A 17,434-nucleotide genomic window follows, 5' to 3' on the forward strand; every position below is an offset into this window, starting at 1 on the left:
CTCTAATTCTGTTTAAGTAGGCGAAATAGTTGGGCGAACGGTGAACGACAGCATCGCCCAATTCGGCGAAGTTTGCCGTTCGCCGGTATTGTATTTCAAGCATAAAGTTCTCAAAACTTTTGTTCGCGTTTTGTTCTCTAGTAGAACGTCCTCCAGACTTTTGTTCTCATTTGATCCTCTTTGAAAATATTATCGATACTTTCTTTCTTATTTTGTTCTCATTGAAATTGTTCCCAAAAGTTTTATTCTCGTTATGTTCATCTTTAGAATGTCCCCGTGAGTTTTTTTAAATTAATTTTTTTTAACGGAAAAGTTCCTGAACCTTTTGTTTTTGTTTCCGTTCAAACAGCTCTCAATACTTTGGTCCCCTTTTGATTCTTTTTTTGGGAACGTTCTTGACAACACATTTTGTTCTCATGCAGAACTGAACCAAAACCGGAATGCGTTCTCGGTGCCTGGTACATACATAGCTCATGCGCTTTTCCAAAGAAAGAAAATCCAAGTATTAAGAAAAAAGTTTTGACTTTGCTAAAATGAATTTTTAGAAAACTTGAAAAATGCTCTTCACGCCTTCATGTTTACGTACGTATTTGTTAAATTTTGCGAAATTTTCAGCAAGTTTTTTTGCGCGGGATACGCTTTGATTTTAAATGTTGAAATCAATCTGCTTTTTGCAGCTTTTTAAACTTTTTGTATGGAGCTACAAATAATGAAAGCTCTCTCTGATCGTAACTATTTTGGAAATGCATCTGGACTTGTGGGATCGGTGTTGAGCATCTCATTTCTTACGTGTAGAGCTTTTTTAAGCTTTCCTTAAGTTTGGTATTAACTTGCACATAGTAAAAGCTCTCTCAGTTCATTATGGGTCTGCATCGAATGAAACTTTGCACGCACAAAGAGCTTTTTTAAGCTTTCTATACCTAAAAGCTTCTCTTTTCTAAACTAACTCTTACTAAAAAAAGTTGAAATAAGTGAAATCAAACAAAAAATATAAAAAACTTACGAGCTTTAAAATGTTTCTTTGTGGTTAAAAGCAAAGAACTATTGCAGGAAGATAAATATATAAAACTTTTGGTTAGAAGCTAATAATCTCATTTGGGGTTGGTTCTACGACTATAAAGCTTTAACAAATCCACTTCAAAGTTGTTCAATAATATGTTGTTGTAGAAAAATTTTGTTTCCCCGAAGCTCTTCTTTTGGCGCACTTTGCGGGTATAAGACTGTAGTTCCGGTTCGTTTGCTATCTTCATGCAGGGAATTCTTCTCTGGATGTGTATGTATGTATGAAAAGATGATAGACGATAGTGTGAAAAGTTGATGAAGGTGCGGTGAGTGAGCAGATGGAGTGCAAATGTAGCTAGTTGTTAGAATGTTCTTGGTGCTGGTGGTGCTGGTGCGCATGCGCATGCGGATAGTTTTGCAATCTCTGTTGCATTGTGCATTCTTTTGCATTATTTGAAATATATTTTACATTATATTTAATTTCGTGTTTCTTTTTACAACTTACATAAATATTTATTTACAAACCTTTTTAATTTATATTAACAAATTCGTTTTGTCGATTTGCATTTGCTATTTGCTTTACAAAAATATGCACTTAAGTGTGTTCGGCTATAAATGTAGTTACTATTTACTAAATATGCAACTTTCTATTCACTTTTAATGGTTCAATTTACAAATGTACGCGTGTCTGTATTCTTATAAACAAATGGCTTAAATAACAACGAGTAAGTGATAGATTATTTACTTATTTTGTACACATCTCTTTCGCATTTTGCTCTCTTCTTTAATTCTCTTTGCCTTTTACACACATTTACAAGGTTTTGCTGGCAGATTTGTAGAATGCAAGTAGGATTTCAAAAAAAAAAAAATAAAAAATCAATCCTAACACTTTAAATTTCCAAAAGTACCACCAACTACTTGTAATCGAAAAAATAAAAATATTAATAATTTTGATATCTAAAAAAAATAAGTTATTGCCAATTCTCAAACACATATCCAAGTAGGTGGTGAATGTTATTAGAAGAAGGTAAGAATTTTGAAAAAACGACTTGCCAATGTTAATTTAGACCAAATGAACAAAAACAAAAACGTATAAAAATTTTGAAAAGTAGTAAAGAAATCTAACTTTTTTTTTTGTTAATCGCACTTCCATTGAAAAATAAAAAAAAAGATGTCCAAATATAAAAAGAAATGGTTAAACATAAAAATTTGTATGGAAAAAATTCTCAAGAGCAAATGGGAAGCCATGGATGGATAAGGCGATGATTTGGTGTGTTTGTGTGTGTGTAGGCGACTTGGGATGTTTAGGTGTTGGTCGGGTGTGTGGTTGTGTGTATGGGTGGGTCTTTGTGGGATTTGTGGTAGTGTTGATTAGCATACATAAATTAATTAAGCAGATAAGATAAATTTTGTAACTCACAAATCGAATTGGTCGTAGTAGAGAAAATCATCTGCATCTCCGAGTAGCTGCGCGCGCGCCAACGCCGCTTTGTTACCACTCGTCGCTCTTGCTCTCGCAGCCGCTGCCGCTGCCGCCCTCGCTGCTGCTGCTGATGAAGCTGGCGGCACTGCCGCCACACTCTCCTCACTTTCGTCATACAATTCGTCACCGTCAGCATTGAGATCCGCATCATCGGCTTCATCTGACACGGTGCCCTCATGCTCCTCCTCTTCGCTGACATCCGCCTCAGTGGAGTCTTCCGGCGAGCCGGCAACATCAGCTGCGCCCACCGCACTCGCTTGCGCGCCATCGTCTTCCATCGAATTGCTGTAGCGCACATTGCGTTGCTCGCGCTCGCGTTCACCGCGCACACTCGTTGCCTCTGCGCGCGGATCTAAGCTGTCATCCAGCTCGCTGCTGCTCATCTCTGTGGTAGTGGACGGCATCGCCAGCGCTGCCGCCACTGTGGTGCTATCGCGCGTAGTTATTGTGGTCGCCGCTGTGGTGATTGTGCTGCTGCTGGTCGCTTGCGTTGTGCTGGTCGCGCCGCCGTTAGTCGCTTTCGACATCGGCCCCTTTTTCAGCTTCTTCTGCGATTGCGCGCCACCGCCGCCATTTCGCGCGCGCTTACGATTCGCGCCACCATTGCGATTGCCAGCGCCTGCACCACCCGCTTGTCGGCCTCCATTCGCATTCAGCTTCTTGCCGCGTCGATTGTTCGCATTGGCTGCGTCGCCGCTCACGCTGTTGCGATTGTTGCCATTTTGGGCTTGGTTATTGCGATTCTTCTTTGCGCCACCGCCGCCGCCATTTTTCTTCTTCTTGCATGGCGCAGGCAGCGGCATATCGGGCACTTCTTCACCCTTCGCTTTTAGCAGCCTGCGTTGCTGTTGCTGAAGCGTTAACTGCTCTCGACACTTCTTATTGTTGAGATTATTGCCGCGCTTGCGCAGCGCTAACGGGTTCCTCTGGCAATTATGCTCCTCCTCGTTCTCGTGCGGCCGGCATTTTCGCCGCTTCTTCTTTTTCTTGGCACCGCCACCGCCGCCGCCGCTGCCACCACCATTGTTGTGCTGACGGCCCTGACCACTCTGACTACTATTACCGCTACTATGGCCGCCATTAATCGCTGACGAACTATTGCTAATACTACTACTCAAGCTATTGGACGCATCCGCGCCCCGCTGGCCACCCTTGCTGTGGTGACTATGGCTATTTGTGACTGCGCTGCTCTGTGACTCGCCTCTCTCGTTGGCAGCAGGAACGTTGTTCATTGATTGGCCACTAATACTACTACTACCGCTAGGACTATCACTATCACTATTACCTAATGGACTACTACTACTCTTTTTGCTACTACTACTCACACTAGTGCTACTATTGCTACCGCTACTACTACTACTACTACTACTACTACTACTACCGCTATTGTTATTGCTATTGCTAGAATTTGGATTGCACTTGGGGTGCGCTTTGAAGTGTTTGCTATCGATCAGGTCGATCAATGGTTTGCCCGTATCACAGAGTTGGCGTATGCCGTGCTTAATGCGATTCTCGCCGAAATTCTTCGCTATCAGCTGTTCGACGCGCTCCTCCTCCACCGTTTCGGTGATGGCGTTCGTGTAGGTGGCCAGCTTGCCGAGCGAGCGGGTTGGCGGTATTTGCAGCTTGCGCGGCTCACCGTGTCGATTCAGCGCCAAATAGTAGACGCGCCGCGAATTCGAATTGAATGTGGACGAGTAGGTGTTGTAGTTGTGCTGCTCCATGTTCTCGTTGAAGACGCAGTCGTCGGTGAATTCTTTCTGCAAAAGGTAAATAAAAAAGGCAAATGAAGAGCAATGGATTTAAATAGTTTACAATACTTCAATAAATATGTAGTAAACAAGTTTTTGTTGAAGGTTTGAAAAATTGGTTAAGGTTAAAAAACAGTCGGTTTGCGCCAGCAGCGTGCTTAGATTAGCGATAAATAATATTAGACGATTTCGTACGCCGTTTGAGAAGTGCATACTTGAAGATAAGCAATTAACATCTAATGTAGCATAGTTTTAGGAACGCCATTTACCAATGAAGTCACACATGTGCTAGAACAGATAATAAGTTTTAAATATTTTGTTTGTTAAAGCCAAAAAAATATTTTCTAAAAAATTAATTATGAACCCAAATATTTGAAATTATAATGAAATGGTATCCCACTTGTCCATTCTATACAGTACAAATATAAGTGTTTCAATTTAAAATATATTTTCACTTGTAAAATACTACTGAGGAAATTTTCTTTCCTCATTCTTCATTTTTCTTTCACATTAAAGACTTTGTCGGCCGAACACTTGCCCGCTAACTATTTGAAGAAATTAAAATAGTAATTAGTTGACGCATGCTTCAAATAGCCGCCAATTGTTCCACATCTGTCGTCGAGTAGCGCGACAATGAGGTGTCAGAAGCAAAAAAAAAGAAGAAAACTCATTAGCGTTTCCTTACAATAGACACCTAGCAAATAAAAGATGCTACAACAAAGTATTAGTTAAAAAAAAAAATGCCACTTGTACTTACCGCGAAATAAAAATAACGAGCAGGAAAAGCTAATAATCCAACATACATACGAACAAATTATTTCAACGGAAAAAATGTATTTACTGAGGATTTGTGAGGATATTACCGGCTATACATTCGATAAAAATTTACGCATAGGCAGAAAAAGGGACGGCTTGAAGACTCCAGCTACTTTTTTTTTGAAAGGAAGGATACCCAAAATGAGTTTTCAAAATACAAAAACGCTCCTATTAATTAATGTAAAGGCACCAGGGACTCGAACTCATGTTTTACGATATACCATATGCTGACGGCTATGCCGGACTTAATACTTTTCACAAGGCAATACAAGATTGCAGTCTGGAATAAAAGTAAAACTAAAGGCAAGACAAAGTACATTAGGATCGTACTTAGCAGCAAACTGTCATGGAAAGTCAATGTAGAGGAGCGTATGAAGAAGGTCCCAGTGACATAGTATAAATGTAAAAGGATGTTGGGCTGAACTTGGGTCCTTTCTTCGAGACTTTCTGAGGATACTCCAAGTCATTATTAATAAAGTCAGTAGCATTCCACGGATTCGATGATAATCAAATTTTTGTGAGGGCGATTATATAGACATAGGATATGATCCCGCACCAGAGTTTCCAGAGGTCTCTTGGAACCACAATAAAAGTTTAAGTCCAAAGAGGCTAGTTTGGTATAGTCATCCGCCTATATGGAGTCCCAGCTCACAAAAGTTTTGAAGGTAAGGAAAGGGAAGGAACGTGCCAAAGGTTGTGGGGTTGCAAAGACTATTTACATATATATTTATTGATCGTATGATAGAGTCAGTTCGTAAATGCATTACTGCAAAAATTAGTTCCTTATATTTCTAAACTATAATTGATGGATATATCCAGTATGCGTAAACACAATTGAATGCCAAATTGGGGTAAGTTGCGAAAATATGGCATTCCCGTGAACAATAGATAATGAAGAAAAAAGTTAAATTCTTCGCATTAATACTGCGGGCTGCATTTACGAACTGACCCGTAGCATAATTACCGATTTCTCTGTTATCAATAAGTAGAGCAGACACAATACTTCTCGCAGGAGTGCTAATGAGATGCTGCTAGCTAGATGCGCATGCGTTCAGACTAGGTCTAGTGAAAGGCGAAAAGTGTAGTAAGTTCAACTCTCTCAAGGAAACAGTACTAGGGAAAGATTTTGTGGCAGTGGCAGAGAAAATGCTCAAAGCTTTTCATTTTCTGTCCGTTTCCTAGGCAAGATTGGTCTTGTTAACCCGATGTTGATTTTGTAGCTCATCTTCTGTTTGCCAATGTAAAGATGTTGCTTTTAAGCCAGAGAACAACCGCTTCATTGGATGTCCTTGTAACAGGAACAGACGTACCCACTCATGTCCAATACATTTGTCTCAAAAGTATTTGGTACTCCTATATCTCTGTGCACCAGAATTTACATCACTCTTTTTGTGCTCTTTTACGTCAGGTAACATCTGGTAGTTGTTTTAGATTATTTATTAGCAGCTGTACCTACCGTCAGATTACATGGTTCTGTCTTGCAGGTTCTGATTAGCGGTTATCGGACTTAGTTAGTCCGTAAATTCCACTCAAAGCATTTTTAGATTTATCAATTCCACAGGAGAGTTCTGGACTACGGAATCCCGGAGAAATGCTTAACTTTATTCAAAGGACATACAATTGAGTCAGGCTCTTATAATCCGTTCCGGGAAGACGGTGCAGTGCTGAGCATCTTCGATGAATACAGTTTTGTGTATGAACTATCAAAGTACGAGTTTATCACAATCGTGACATCGAAGAAATTCGGCGCCTGAAATTGTTATACTTTACCTACACCGCTTCTCTTAAGTTTTACGCCTTTGAAGTGCCTTTTCTTCTTTCGAAAAAAATTCAAATTTCCATTGACACTTGCAAATCAAAGAGGTGTTGAAAATGGAACCACCAAATAGTGCTCAGCACTGCAGCAGTTGCTCAACAAATCGCCGTGAGCTGCGTAAATGTTGAAGGTGCGAGAAACAAGGCGACTGTATAGGACAAACAGGTATTCCAAACCTACATACGTACACACATACATAAGTATGTACGTATGTAGGAAATGCATTAAAGCGCTATAATTAAGTTAAATTGTCGAATTTCATTTCAAACGCACCAAGCAACAAAACACTTAGCTACAAATCTATCCATCATGCCTCTATGCGCCGAAGTGTGCCAGCTAAAAACAAATAAATATTTATGTTGGCCACACCGTAAACGATAAGTGCAAATAACAAATGGTGGCTCCCAAAAATGCTTTGCTTTATGCGCCCATCCACTACCAAAAGATACATTCGCGCGGCGGCGGCGGCGGCGGCGGCGGCGTTAAAGGCGCTACATTTTACTTTTGCACCTTCGCACGAATGTAGAATCCACGCTGATTTAATTTCTTTCACAGCTCCCTATTTTTCTATGGATACATACGTATGTACATACGGTATGTATGTTTTGTGCTTTCGAGCGGTTTTGCGAAATTTTAGCACTTTTGCGGCTGTGTTTACTTAGCCGCTTAGGCAAATAGATGCTTCATTCCAGCGCTCAACCCACTATCGCCGGTGAGTCAGACCACCAACTGATCGCCTTAATGACCTGCCTAATGTCTTGTCTGTTGCGCCTTAATGCACTTGCGCCCTATTTTAGTGCATTTATGTGCAGTTTTTCGATACTTCTTCATCTGCGTATGCGTGTACTCACTGCCCACTGACGTCTCTACAGCCTGGTTTGCATTTTGTTACCTTTTTGGTTTTGCCGTCATGTGACGTCCAGCGTTTTCTGTTGTTTTTGGCTCTTTAATTGTTTTTGTTGTTGCAAATGTAATTTTTTATGACGGTGATAATGATGTGAGCAAACGGTCGACCGCTTTTGAGAGGGGGGCATTTCGCAAGTGGGTTTTGATTTTGTGCCGGGCATTTGTTACGCATACAGGGTTAGGCATTAGTCCAAAGAAATTTAAGGAAAAATGTTTATCCAACTGCTTAAAATAAAAATATTGATATCCAGGCTCGGCGAGAAGTGGGCAGAGTGTTTCCCCAGTGAGCTGGAGTTTTGAGGGCCGGGATTTTATTATATTTTGCTAAGTTGAAAAAGTTGTTTAAAAAATGTATTAAAATTTTTTTGGGTGGTTGGGTATTTAATACCGGATCCGGATTTTCTTTTGGCGGTCCTGCCGATATCGATAATAAGTGTTCAATGTGATCATCATCTATAGGCAGCAATTACAGCTCGGGCTAAGCTTTAGCTTCGTCTTATCCAAGCATCCTGGTTCTTGGCAACGGCCCTCCAGTTGTTGACACGCAGTTTTTTAAGGTCTCCCATGCGCTATAGATGACCTAACCATCGTAGCCTTTGTTATACAAACCGGCAAGAAACGGCATTTATTGAAGGACAATTACCAACTCCTGCCCGGTGAATGCCGAATATCGCAGATGCTTGTCTGGGTACCATAGCAGGTTCAACACTCCGATATGTAAATTACCTGTCCAGCCTGTGAAGGCACCTAACATGACATCAATCACCACTTCTTTTGCGGCTTAAGGTCACCCAGCTAACACCGCTTTACCCTTGGTCTGGCCACTTCGAACTAGCACATTTCCTGCGCCTATTCTTATATGAGCTTAACGACCACGATTCGTATACTAGCCGAACTTGGCAAGGCTTCTTAGTGCCGCAGCAACGAAAACAATAATAACAACAGATGAGTACTTTCGTCCGGTAAGATTCGATCCCAGTCCAAATAGTCCCCCTTCGACAAGCAATAGCAAACCTTCAAGTGTTTGACAACATCAAAACCTTTACGTCGCTCGGCAGAAAAATGTGGGTGACAAACAAAAGATCCAAAAAGAACTAAATCAAATTATCCAACAAATCCATCAAACCCCCTGTATAAGTGCCAAATTCAGCTACTGAAACTAAAATTGGCGGCAACTTTTGATGTTAATTGCTTTTGTAGCGACAAAACGACTGGGGAGTTCAAACTTCCAAGCAGCGCGAGCCGTTGGCGACGAATGGCTACCTTCTTCACGCTTGTCATTTTAGGGTGATTAAAGTGAACAGCGAACAAACTCATAAACTTCCAGAAATATTTCGCCGTGCGTCGGTCGATCAGTAGCAGCCGATTAGGTAATGACTTCCACATTCTTCTGCTCGAAAATTCCCATACGGCTACAGCTAGCTTCGCAAAAGCTTCCCACTACGTAGAGTCTGCCAGCCGATAGTCACTCGTCGCCAGAAAAAGTGTGTCAAATAATCGAAAAACTGCCGCACAGACATCTATGTAATATCACTCCTCGATGTTTCACTATTGACATGACACTGCTACATAGTATATTGGTTGAGCCACAGTGGGCCTAATAACTAAAAATAACTGATTGCATGTTCCCTCATTCGTTGCATCTATTTAAGCATGGTGAAGTGTACGTGTGTGCGGTTTGTCTGGCTAAATGCACTCTTTTTATAGGAAGCGTTAGACTAAAATTGTATTTGGCCCACTGCCCAGCCAGCCGACACAACGCTCGCTCGATCGCTTGCCCATTCGTTTGCTTTGGTGGTGACTTTAGTGCCGTACTAATTGCGGCATTTTTATAGGTATGCAATTATGTGCATATTTTCGTATTTTTGGGTACATACATAGAAAGGTATCCATTCGCTCACATGCCTTGCCTAAGAAATTTATTGAAAGTGGTATTCCTTTAGAGGTGCTGACATAAACAACTAATAAATTTGCGATCTTGTGATTTTTTCTAAAAACACTCTTTAGGGCGACAAAATACTTCATACAATGCTGGCCATGTGATTTTCATAATTTAATTTTGCCTATATCAGGCATGTGTTTGGGTCCACTGCATGTCGGACAAATTTTAATGACAGTCGTAAATCTCCTTTAAGTATAGAAAATTTATATTTTATATGCAACTTTCAGCGCATCGAAATGGGAAATATTCAGAAAAATATTTTTACAAACAAATTTTTTTCAAAACAAATTTTTCTGTAAAGGGCTGTTAGCTTCCCAGCCTGAGTTCTTCTGTTTCATTTGTTATAGGGGCTTATTTTTATGTTGCTTCCGAACTCCGTCAATCAATGGCGAATATTAAATTGTCAAAGCTCTTAAAATTCCAGAGTATGAGTATACATGATTGGAAAGAACTGTGGGCGACAACCGCAGGTAATATGTATATTTTATGTTCCCACCTATGATGCTCTGATTAGGAGGAACCAGTTAAGGCCAAATCCCATCGATCAATTTATTAATTGTAGCGGTCAAGTTCAACTAGCGGCATGCCCAGAAAACGCGCTGTTTCCACGGGATTGTACCAACGGCGGGCATGTGTTAGGTTAGTGTTCGGTAAGTCNCCTGAGTTCTTCTGTTTCATTTGTTATAGGGGCTTATTTTTATGTTGCTTCCGAACTCCGTCAGTCAATGGCGAATATTAAATTGTCAAAGCTCTTAAAATTCCAGAGTATGAGTATACCTGATTGGAAAGAACTGTGGGCGACAACCGCAGGTAATATGTATATTTTATGTTCTCACCTATGATCTGATCTGATTAGGAGGAACCAGTTAAGACCAAATCCCATCGATCAATTTATTAATTGTAGCGGTCAAGTTCAACTAACGGCATGCCCAGAAAACGCGCTGTTTCGACGGGATTGTACCAACGGCGGGCATGTGTTAGGTTAGTGTTCGGTAAGTCGCGGTTTAGTCTAGATAGGTGTGACTGCAGTATCCAAGGGTAATACATATACGGTGGGATCGATTCAACAAATAGTTACAACAATTACTTGTATTTTGTTTTTTCTTTAGGTTTGCCATTGTCAAATTTCAGCTATTCTTCCCCGAATTAAAAAGTGCATCAGAAAATATAAATACTCTCCAACTCTCAAACTTTGCCAATCAAAAGCTATTCACAGCTTATGAAACAACACCACCTTATAGAAATTCGCCTTGGCAGTATCCTAAGGTCTGCGACACATTTGCGAGGGTCCCTGATGATAGCAGACGTTTTTCTTGAACTCCAATTACGACATTCTTGGTATGAGAGACTGTGTGCTTGGATGTCGTTTATGGCTTGCTGGTACTTCATCGGCTTCAGTGATTGGGTGTGAACCGGGATATTCACAACGAAGGCTATTTTTTCGGCGATCTAACGCTCTTTAGATTGAGGTACTCGACCAAGACTAAGATAGTAGAATAGGCTGCTGGAAATTTCCAGGGGACATTCTCCCATTCTAGACAGAGTCAGAGTGGAGTACAGAAGCTGCGAGTATTAGTTAAAAAAAAGGGATTTGGGCCGCTACTTGTAAATTCATTTTCACGTCAGATGTGACTGACGAACTTGATGGCTCCAAAAATGAAGATCGGAGAAGGATCTGATGGCGGCTTTGAGAAATGCTGCTTGGAGATTACTGCAGTTTATTCCAGGCNGCATTCTCCCATTCTAGACAGAGTCAGAGTAGAGTACAGAAGCTGCGAGTATTAGTTAAAAAAAATGGGATTTGGGCCGCTACTTGTAAATTCATTTTCACGTCAGATGTGACTGACGAACTTGATGGCTCCAAAATTGAAGATCGGAGAAGGATCTGGTGGCGGCTTTGAGAAATGCTGCTTGGAGATTACTGCAGTTTATTCCAGGCTGAGCTAGTACTAATATATAAAAGACATGGTAGTGACTCTGGTCAGTGTGAATGACCGAGCTTCAATTAAACTCGCCTTCTTTGTGGACAGTCGAACCTCGACGATATTTTTCGTTAAAATTTTGAGTGTTTAGCAAAAATTGAGGTTTTATCAACCAGGTTTGAAGCATCGGGATCAGTCACAAAATGCTTATAAAAAGTTGTTGATGGGTCAATTGTTACCTGGTAAGTATATAAATATGAGTTTCTTATATGAGGGAGAAAAAAACTCGCTTGTGCCTTTTTCAATTTCGTCTGATTTTTTAAATTTCCAAAGACATAATAATGTTAACCACTCAAATTTGCTCATCACTATGACTTCAATGCAATAGCGCTCGAACCTTCTCCCTCAGACCGAATTTCTCACTCTCACTCTCACCCAAATTCAAATTCCTCGTTGCATTTTAGGAAGCAACACAAGGAGTAGCGGCATCGAACAAACCGTGCTGTATTAATCCGATTAAATTCAATGATAAGCGCACCCTGATTATCACAGGATGCGTTTGAAATCTAAAACAACAACAAAACTGCCGCAACAACAAAGCAACACGCAGTGAGTGAGTGAGTGAGTGCCTTAATAATAGAGCGCGCCAAACCGTCAACAACCAAAGCTAAAAAAATTAAGGCAAGCGACGGCGTCTAAGCAAAAAAAAGGAAGGAGGAGCACCAAACACAAGCGAGATGAGGGTAACTCTTTATGTCAAAATAGGTGTGAGCAGTTCATAAACTAAGTGAATTTATGGCGCTGCTGCTGACAGCGGTGAGCCCCAAAGCAACTGTTCGCCTTTGAAAGTAAGAAAAAAAACAAACTGAATGCAGTTAGAAGTTATTGACACTCTATTGATGTAAGGAAAATGAAATGAGGTGAAACGCATAATTGGAGCAGCAAGGATGCACAGACCGTGCATAAGTCAGTTTGAGGCGAGCGGCGAGCCAGTGGCTTGCTACAGCAAAACATTACAAAAGGTAGTCTTGTATAATTTCGATTGCTGATTTGATGCCGATATAAATGATCAAAGGAATTGTCGCCAATGAGAGTTAAGTAATGAAAAAGTATACTTACATACGTATATGTAAGTATATATGTATATAGTCAAAGAAGGAAATTTGGGTAATTTATAACACGCAAAAGGAGCAACTGACTGCTGACTCTGGGCAGTGATTTTTTTTTCTAGCCCCTTTTCTGGTTAAATACATATATGTATATGCATGCATTTTTCAATTTTCAATTTAATTTTGTTTTCATTAAATGCCAAGTAGGCGCGACATTTTGTCGTATTAAATTTTCCCTCTAATAAATAAAATTACACAACCAACGCTGCCATTGAAATTAAAATTAAAATTAAAATGAAAATGATTGCAATCACAGAAATACCTTAGCCGTGACTTTGAACCCCATCCTTTTGGTAACTGAGAAACTAAAAAAAAAAAAAAAAATTCCGCAGACGTCAACGTGCCATGCATGGCATTCACTTTTATTTACCGGCAGCGTGGATTTTCTTTCGTTCAACCGGCAAAATGCGAAAATTCGTCATAGGCGCCGCATTAAATAAATGCAAATCAAAAGATTTAACGCCACTTATTTACCTACTATGAATGCGAGAGTCTGTCATTTTATTTGTAAAGTTTAATGTACTTATTTTTCATTTATTTTGGTTGCAAATTTTGTATTTCATTTCTATTATGTGGGGACTTTAGCGTGTGTAGAATATATATATATATATATATCAATGTTTACGGGTATTAGGGCGAGCAAATGTGCTTACGAAAAAAGTGATTGAAGCAATTTCCACCTTTTTTGGATATCTATAGGCGGTTTTTTGAAATCTTGCTTTTTCGAATATCGAATAAACCGAATTTTTTATGGAACAAACCGGTTTTTTTTTCATTTCATACAAATTTTGACATCTCAATAAAATTTTTCAGTTTTTCGGAGTTTTCTAGGCTATTTCCAGTTTAAGAAAAATTCCTAAATGGAGAGATCTACACTTTTATTCCAGTACCGAAGAAGTACTGGGTCCGGAATTTGAACCATGGCCCTCCAGAATAACAGTCGACACATTTAAGCAATCGGCTGCGACGGCAAGAGCACTACTCAAATCCAAAAAAGTCAGCAAAATGCTGTTTTACTTTTGATCTAAAAAGAAACCCTTTTTTTAATTGTTTCTTTTCTAAATAAAAGTTATATTTAATGTTAAACTATGTTAAATAAAACCGTTATAGCCGGTTTTTCTTTTAAATTTCAAAATAGGGAACTGGGTTTTTTCAAATTGCGATTATTCGAATACCGGTTTTCGAGGTTTTGGAAGAAAGGCGAATAATCAAACATCCTAGTACTTACATTAGCGTAATTACGAAACTTTTTTTATTTCGTATGTGTCAAAAATTAACGAATCTCGCAACGAAATATTTTATAGAGACTCACAATGTTGCAAATTTTAAGGCACTCGGGAATTTACTCTGAAGTACTATAAATGATCTTTATCGATCAATTATAATCTTGCTCCCGGCGATAGGATCAATGAGAACTTGTTTAACCGTGGCTCAGGAGTGGTATCAAGGATTGACTCCATGCCATCCTCTGGCCTTAGACGAAGCCTCCCCTGTGAGAGAACGGTCCTAGTAGCGCTGAAACTGTCAAAGGCGGCTGTCACCGTCAGTCACTCTACTCTAGTAGAAGACATTGAGACTTCCTCTCTCCCACAGAGACTCAAACGGTGGTCGGCGAATTATCTGAGTAGTCGACATTCGGCATTAATCTTTAGAGACAAAACTAATAAAACAATAAAAATTAAACAGGGGGTACCACGGCTATCTTTCCGAGCTTGCTCGCTTCTTCACTACAAGGATCCTAACCCTCTCCCCTACAAAATCCTCGGCAGCCTTATTCACCACCTGGACTGCAGCTGGGTATTCACGTCGATGGCGAACCAATTCCGCATACAACCGCAATTATCAACAGAGTACAAGTGTTGTTGCCAACATACAATGCTCCTGTGTGGCTGCCGGAGACTAGTAGGATGCAGTGGACGAAGCTACAGACACTCCGGACAGAGATCGGAAGCCTTCTGGTATCGCCACAACATCATCTGCACGACTAGGCTCAAATACTTCTCGTTAGGGAGAACAACATAATTATATTTAAGCGATTCCTAGTAGTGTTCCACCGACGTGGGCACCCAAACAGACACTTGCTTGCGGAGGAGCCCTCGCCAAGGCAAGTCAGGACGCATCTTTACGAACTGACAGCGAAGTCCAGAAGTTCATACAATAACCTCTGAACCCAACTGCATACTGACAGACCCTAAACGGCGTTCACAGGGTGTCGGTAACGAGTTATATAGACTGGGCACGCAACCATCTGACGTGGACGGGACAGAACTTTGCTCTGCCTCGAGAGACCCGCACCACAATAGCCCAACTTCACTCTGGCTATTGGTGCGGGCTAAACTTATACCCGAATAGAATAAACGCCAGATGTGCCCAATCAGTGTCCGACATGCGGAGAGTCGCCGAATGACTCACGACACGTCTTCGCATGCCCCCAAAACCCCACCCAGCCAACGCCCATGCCATGTCCCTATGGACAGCACCTGTCGAAGTTGCGCACTTCCTAGGCCTCCACTCAGCTAGCCCAGAGAACAACGCAGATAGATGAACCGAATTTCTTAGATGGTTTACACACGGTTTAAGCATGCAAAAATAGGTGCTTATATTTCTGGATCCGGCACTAGACTTCCTATTACAATGGGCAGTGGATCCCCTAGGAATAATGAAATCGTCTACTAACGAGTTCTGCTGAATCCAATTGAAACGCAGAGCCCTCACTTGACGAACAAAAATGTATTTTTTTCGTCTGGGTTTGAGTAATCCGAAAAGAAAAACTTTTAGTATCAAAGTTAAATGTCCGTCCTCTGCGTAATTCTACACAATTCTTTTATTTATTTACAATTTTCAAGAGCAAGTAATACAATTAATGCGCCTTGTAATCGACTGTGAAACATTACATACAGACGCCTGTATCTGCATAAATATAAACATGCATATATCTGATACAAAAACAAACATTTTAGTGCATGCGGCTGCTAATGAGAAAAAAGCTGTTTATATGTACGCATGATATGCTATTGGCTGCTTTATTGCTTTTTGCAACATTTCAAGTTCATTGCATTTCAAAATCAGTTGCAATTAACAACATTGAACTAATTTCGCTGTCAGGCAATTAAAATTGTTTTGGCAAAAGAGATTGAGAGTCAAACGACCAAAACAACAAAAGCAATCTTGCAGCAGCAGTGGCAGTTGCAAGGCAAACAAATTCAGTACCGTTGGGTGCGACACACACACACACTCGTCCTGATGACTGCCTGCCGGAGCTAGTCTCTAACATAGATAGATAAGCAGACAGACATTTATAGCCAAGCCAAAGTCTGTGCGACAAGTGGATTTACCTTGCAGCTGCTATCTGTGCACTTGCAACATTTGCCGCTAGCAGCAAGCAGCACAAGTGTCGCATGCGTTACTTCTGTTGTTGTTGTTTTTTTTTTTGTTTTGTCTTTGTGCATGCGCATCGTCTGCGGCAGTAAGGCATGACAAAGCGGAAATTAACACGCAATTATTTTTTGTCAAAGTGCAATGAAGGTGCGCCTGCAGACGCATTATCAACACCAGCCTGCTGTTGTAACAGCTAGGCGGCCCACTTGTTTTGGCCGCATGCAATACGCAATGACGTTGTCTGCCGCCAGCTGCAACACCATTTCAATTTGACAGCCCATCAGCTATGTCAAAGTTGCCACCCCGCCAGTCGTTGGATGTTGCTGCCGCTGTTGCTGCTATTACACTGTCAGTGCGTTGCGACATAACGCGGTGCACCGACCACGCCGCGCGGCTAGACGACCGCTTCTTAGAAGCCAACTCTCAGTGTCAACGCGCAAATTTCCGAACCACTAACAATTTCTCTCGCTGGTAATAAAAATGATGCACGCCTATAAAGTTGTCAGCTTTGATAGTTTAAAGACATTTTGACAGTTGTGACGCGGCGGACGCCCTCTTTCTTAGACGCCATGGCATGCCGCAATAAGTTCACGATCATCGGAGTAGGCGGCGGCGCTTTTCCAGCAATGCGGTAATTCTTTTTTTTTGCATACATACATGCGTACTGTATATTACCATACTATGTATGTATGTATGTATGTATGTACATATCTGCTTGTTTTTGGCTACCAACACTATCATCTATTACGCGCCTTGTACTGACTGTACGCATTTAATTCATAATTACCATAAACAGCAACTAATTTTTATAGCAACGATGCGTTTAATGAAATTCTACATTCCCCCAACTGAATGGCATGGAAACGCATTAAATCGCTTGGCGCGCACACGTCGCACGACTGTGAAGTTCTGCGCTACAGTGCAGTCGTAGTATTTTCAATTTTAATTAAATTAGTTCTGGATTTTTAAATTTGTTTGTGTTTAAGTGAATTACTTGCGCTGATTGCGGAAAATCAAAGGAATACTTTTGGAATATGTAGAGAGACGCTCATACAAATACCTCTCAATGTGTTTGAGAATGGTTGATTTGGTTGTTTAATGCTTCGAAGGGCCACTTCTAACAATAGAGGGGCCAACGGCAAATGCCTTTTGAAAATGGAAGCGCACTATTTCAACGCACATTATTTGGCCCCCCTCCTCCAAAAAAACTCAGTGCGTGTAGTCCCTACGCGCGGAAGAAGTGAAACTT

At 40.8% G+C, this 17,434-nt stretch overlaps 1 protein-coding gene across 1 annotated transcript in view; it reads right to left on the minus strand.

The window, feature by feature from the left end:
* Positions 1-2,182: 2,182 nt before the first annotated feature.
* The window catches only part of bnl (fibroblast growth factor branchless), a 36,280-nt gene continuing 21,028 nt past the window's right edge, over positions 2,183-17,434 (minus strand). Inside the window, exon 3 of the mRNA XM_017614881.1 lies at positions 2,183-4,245. Coding sequence (XP_017470370.1) covers positions 2,419-4,245 — 1,827 coding nt within the window. The 3' untranslated portion in view covers positions 2,183-2,418. The remainder of the gene's footprint in view (positions 4,246-17,434) is intronic.

The sequence above is a fragment of the Rhagoletis zephyria genome, unplaced genomic scaffold, assembly GCF_001687245.7.
Source record: "Rhagoletis zephyria isolate East Lansing unplaced genomic scaffold, Rhagoletis_zephyria_1.1 Rzeph_scaffold_00916, whole genome shotgun sequence".
In the NCBI taxonomy this organism is placed as follows: Eukaryota; Metazoa; Arthropoda; class Insecta; order Diptera; family Tephritidae; genus Rhagoletis; species Rhagoletis zephyria.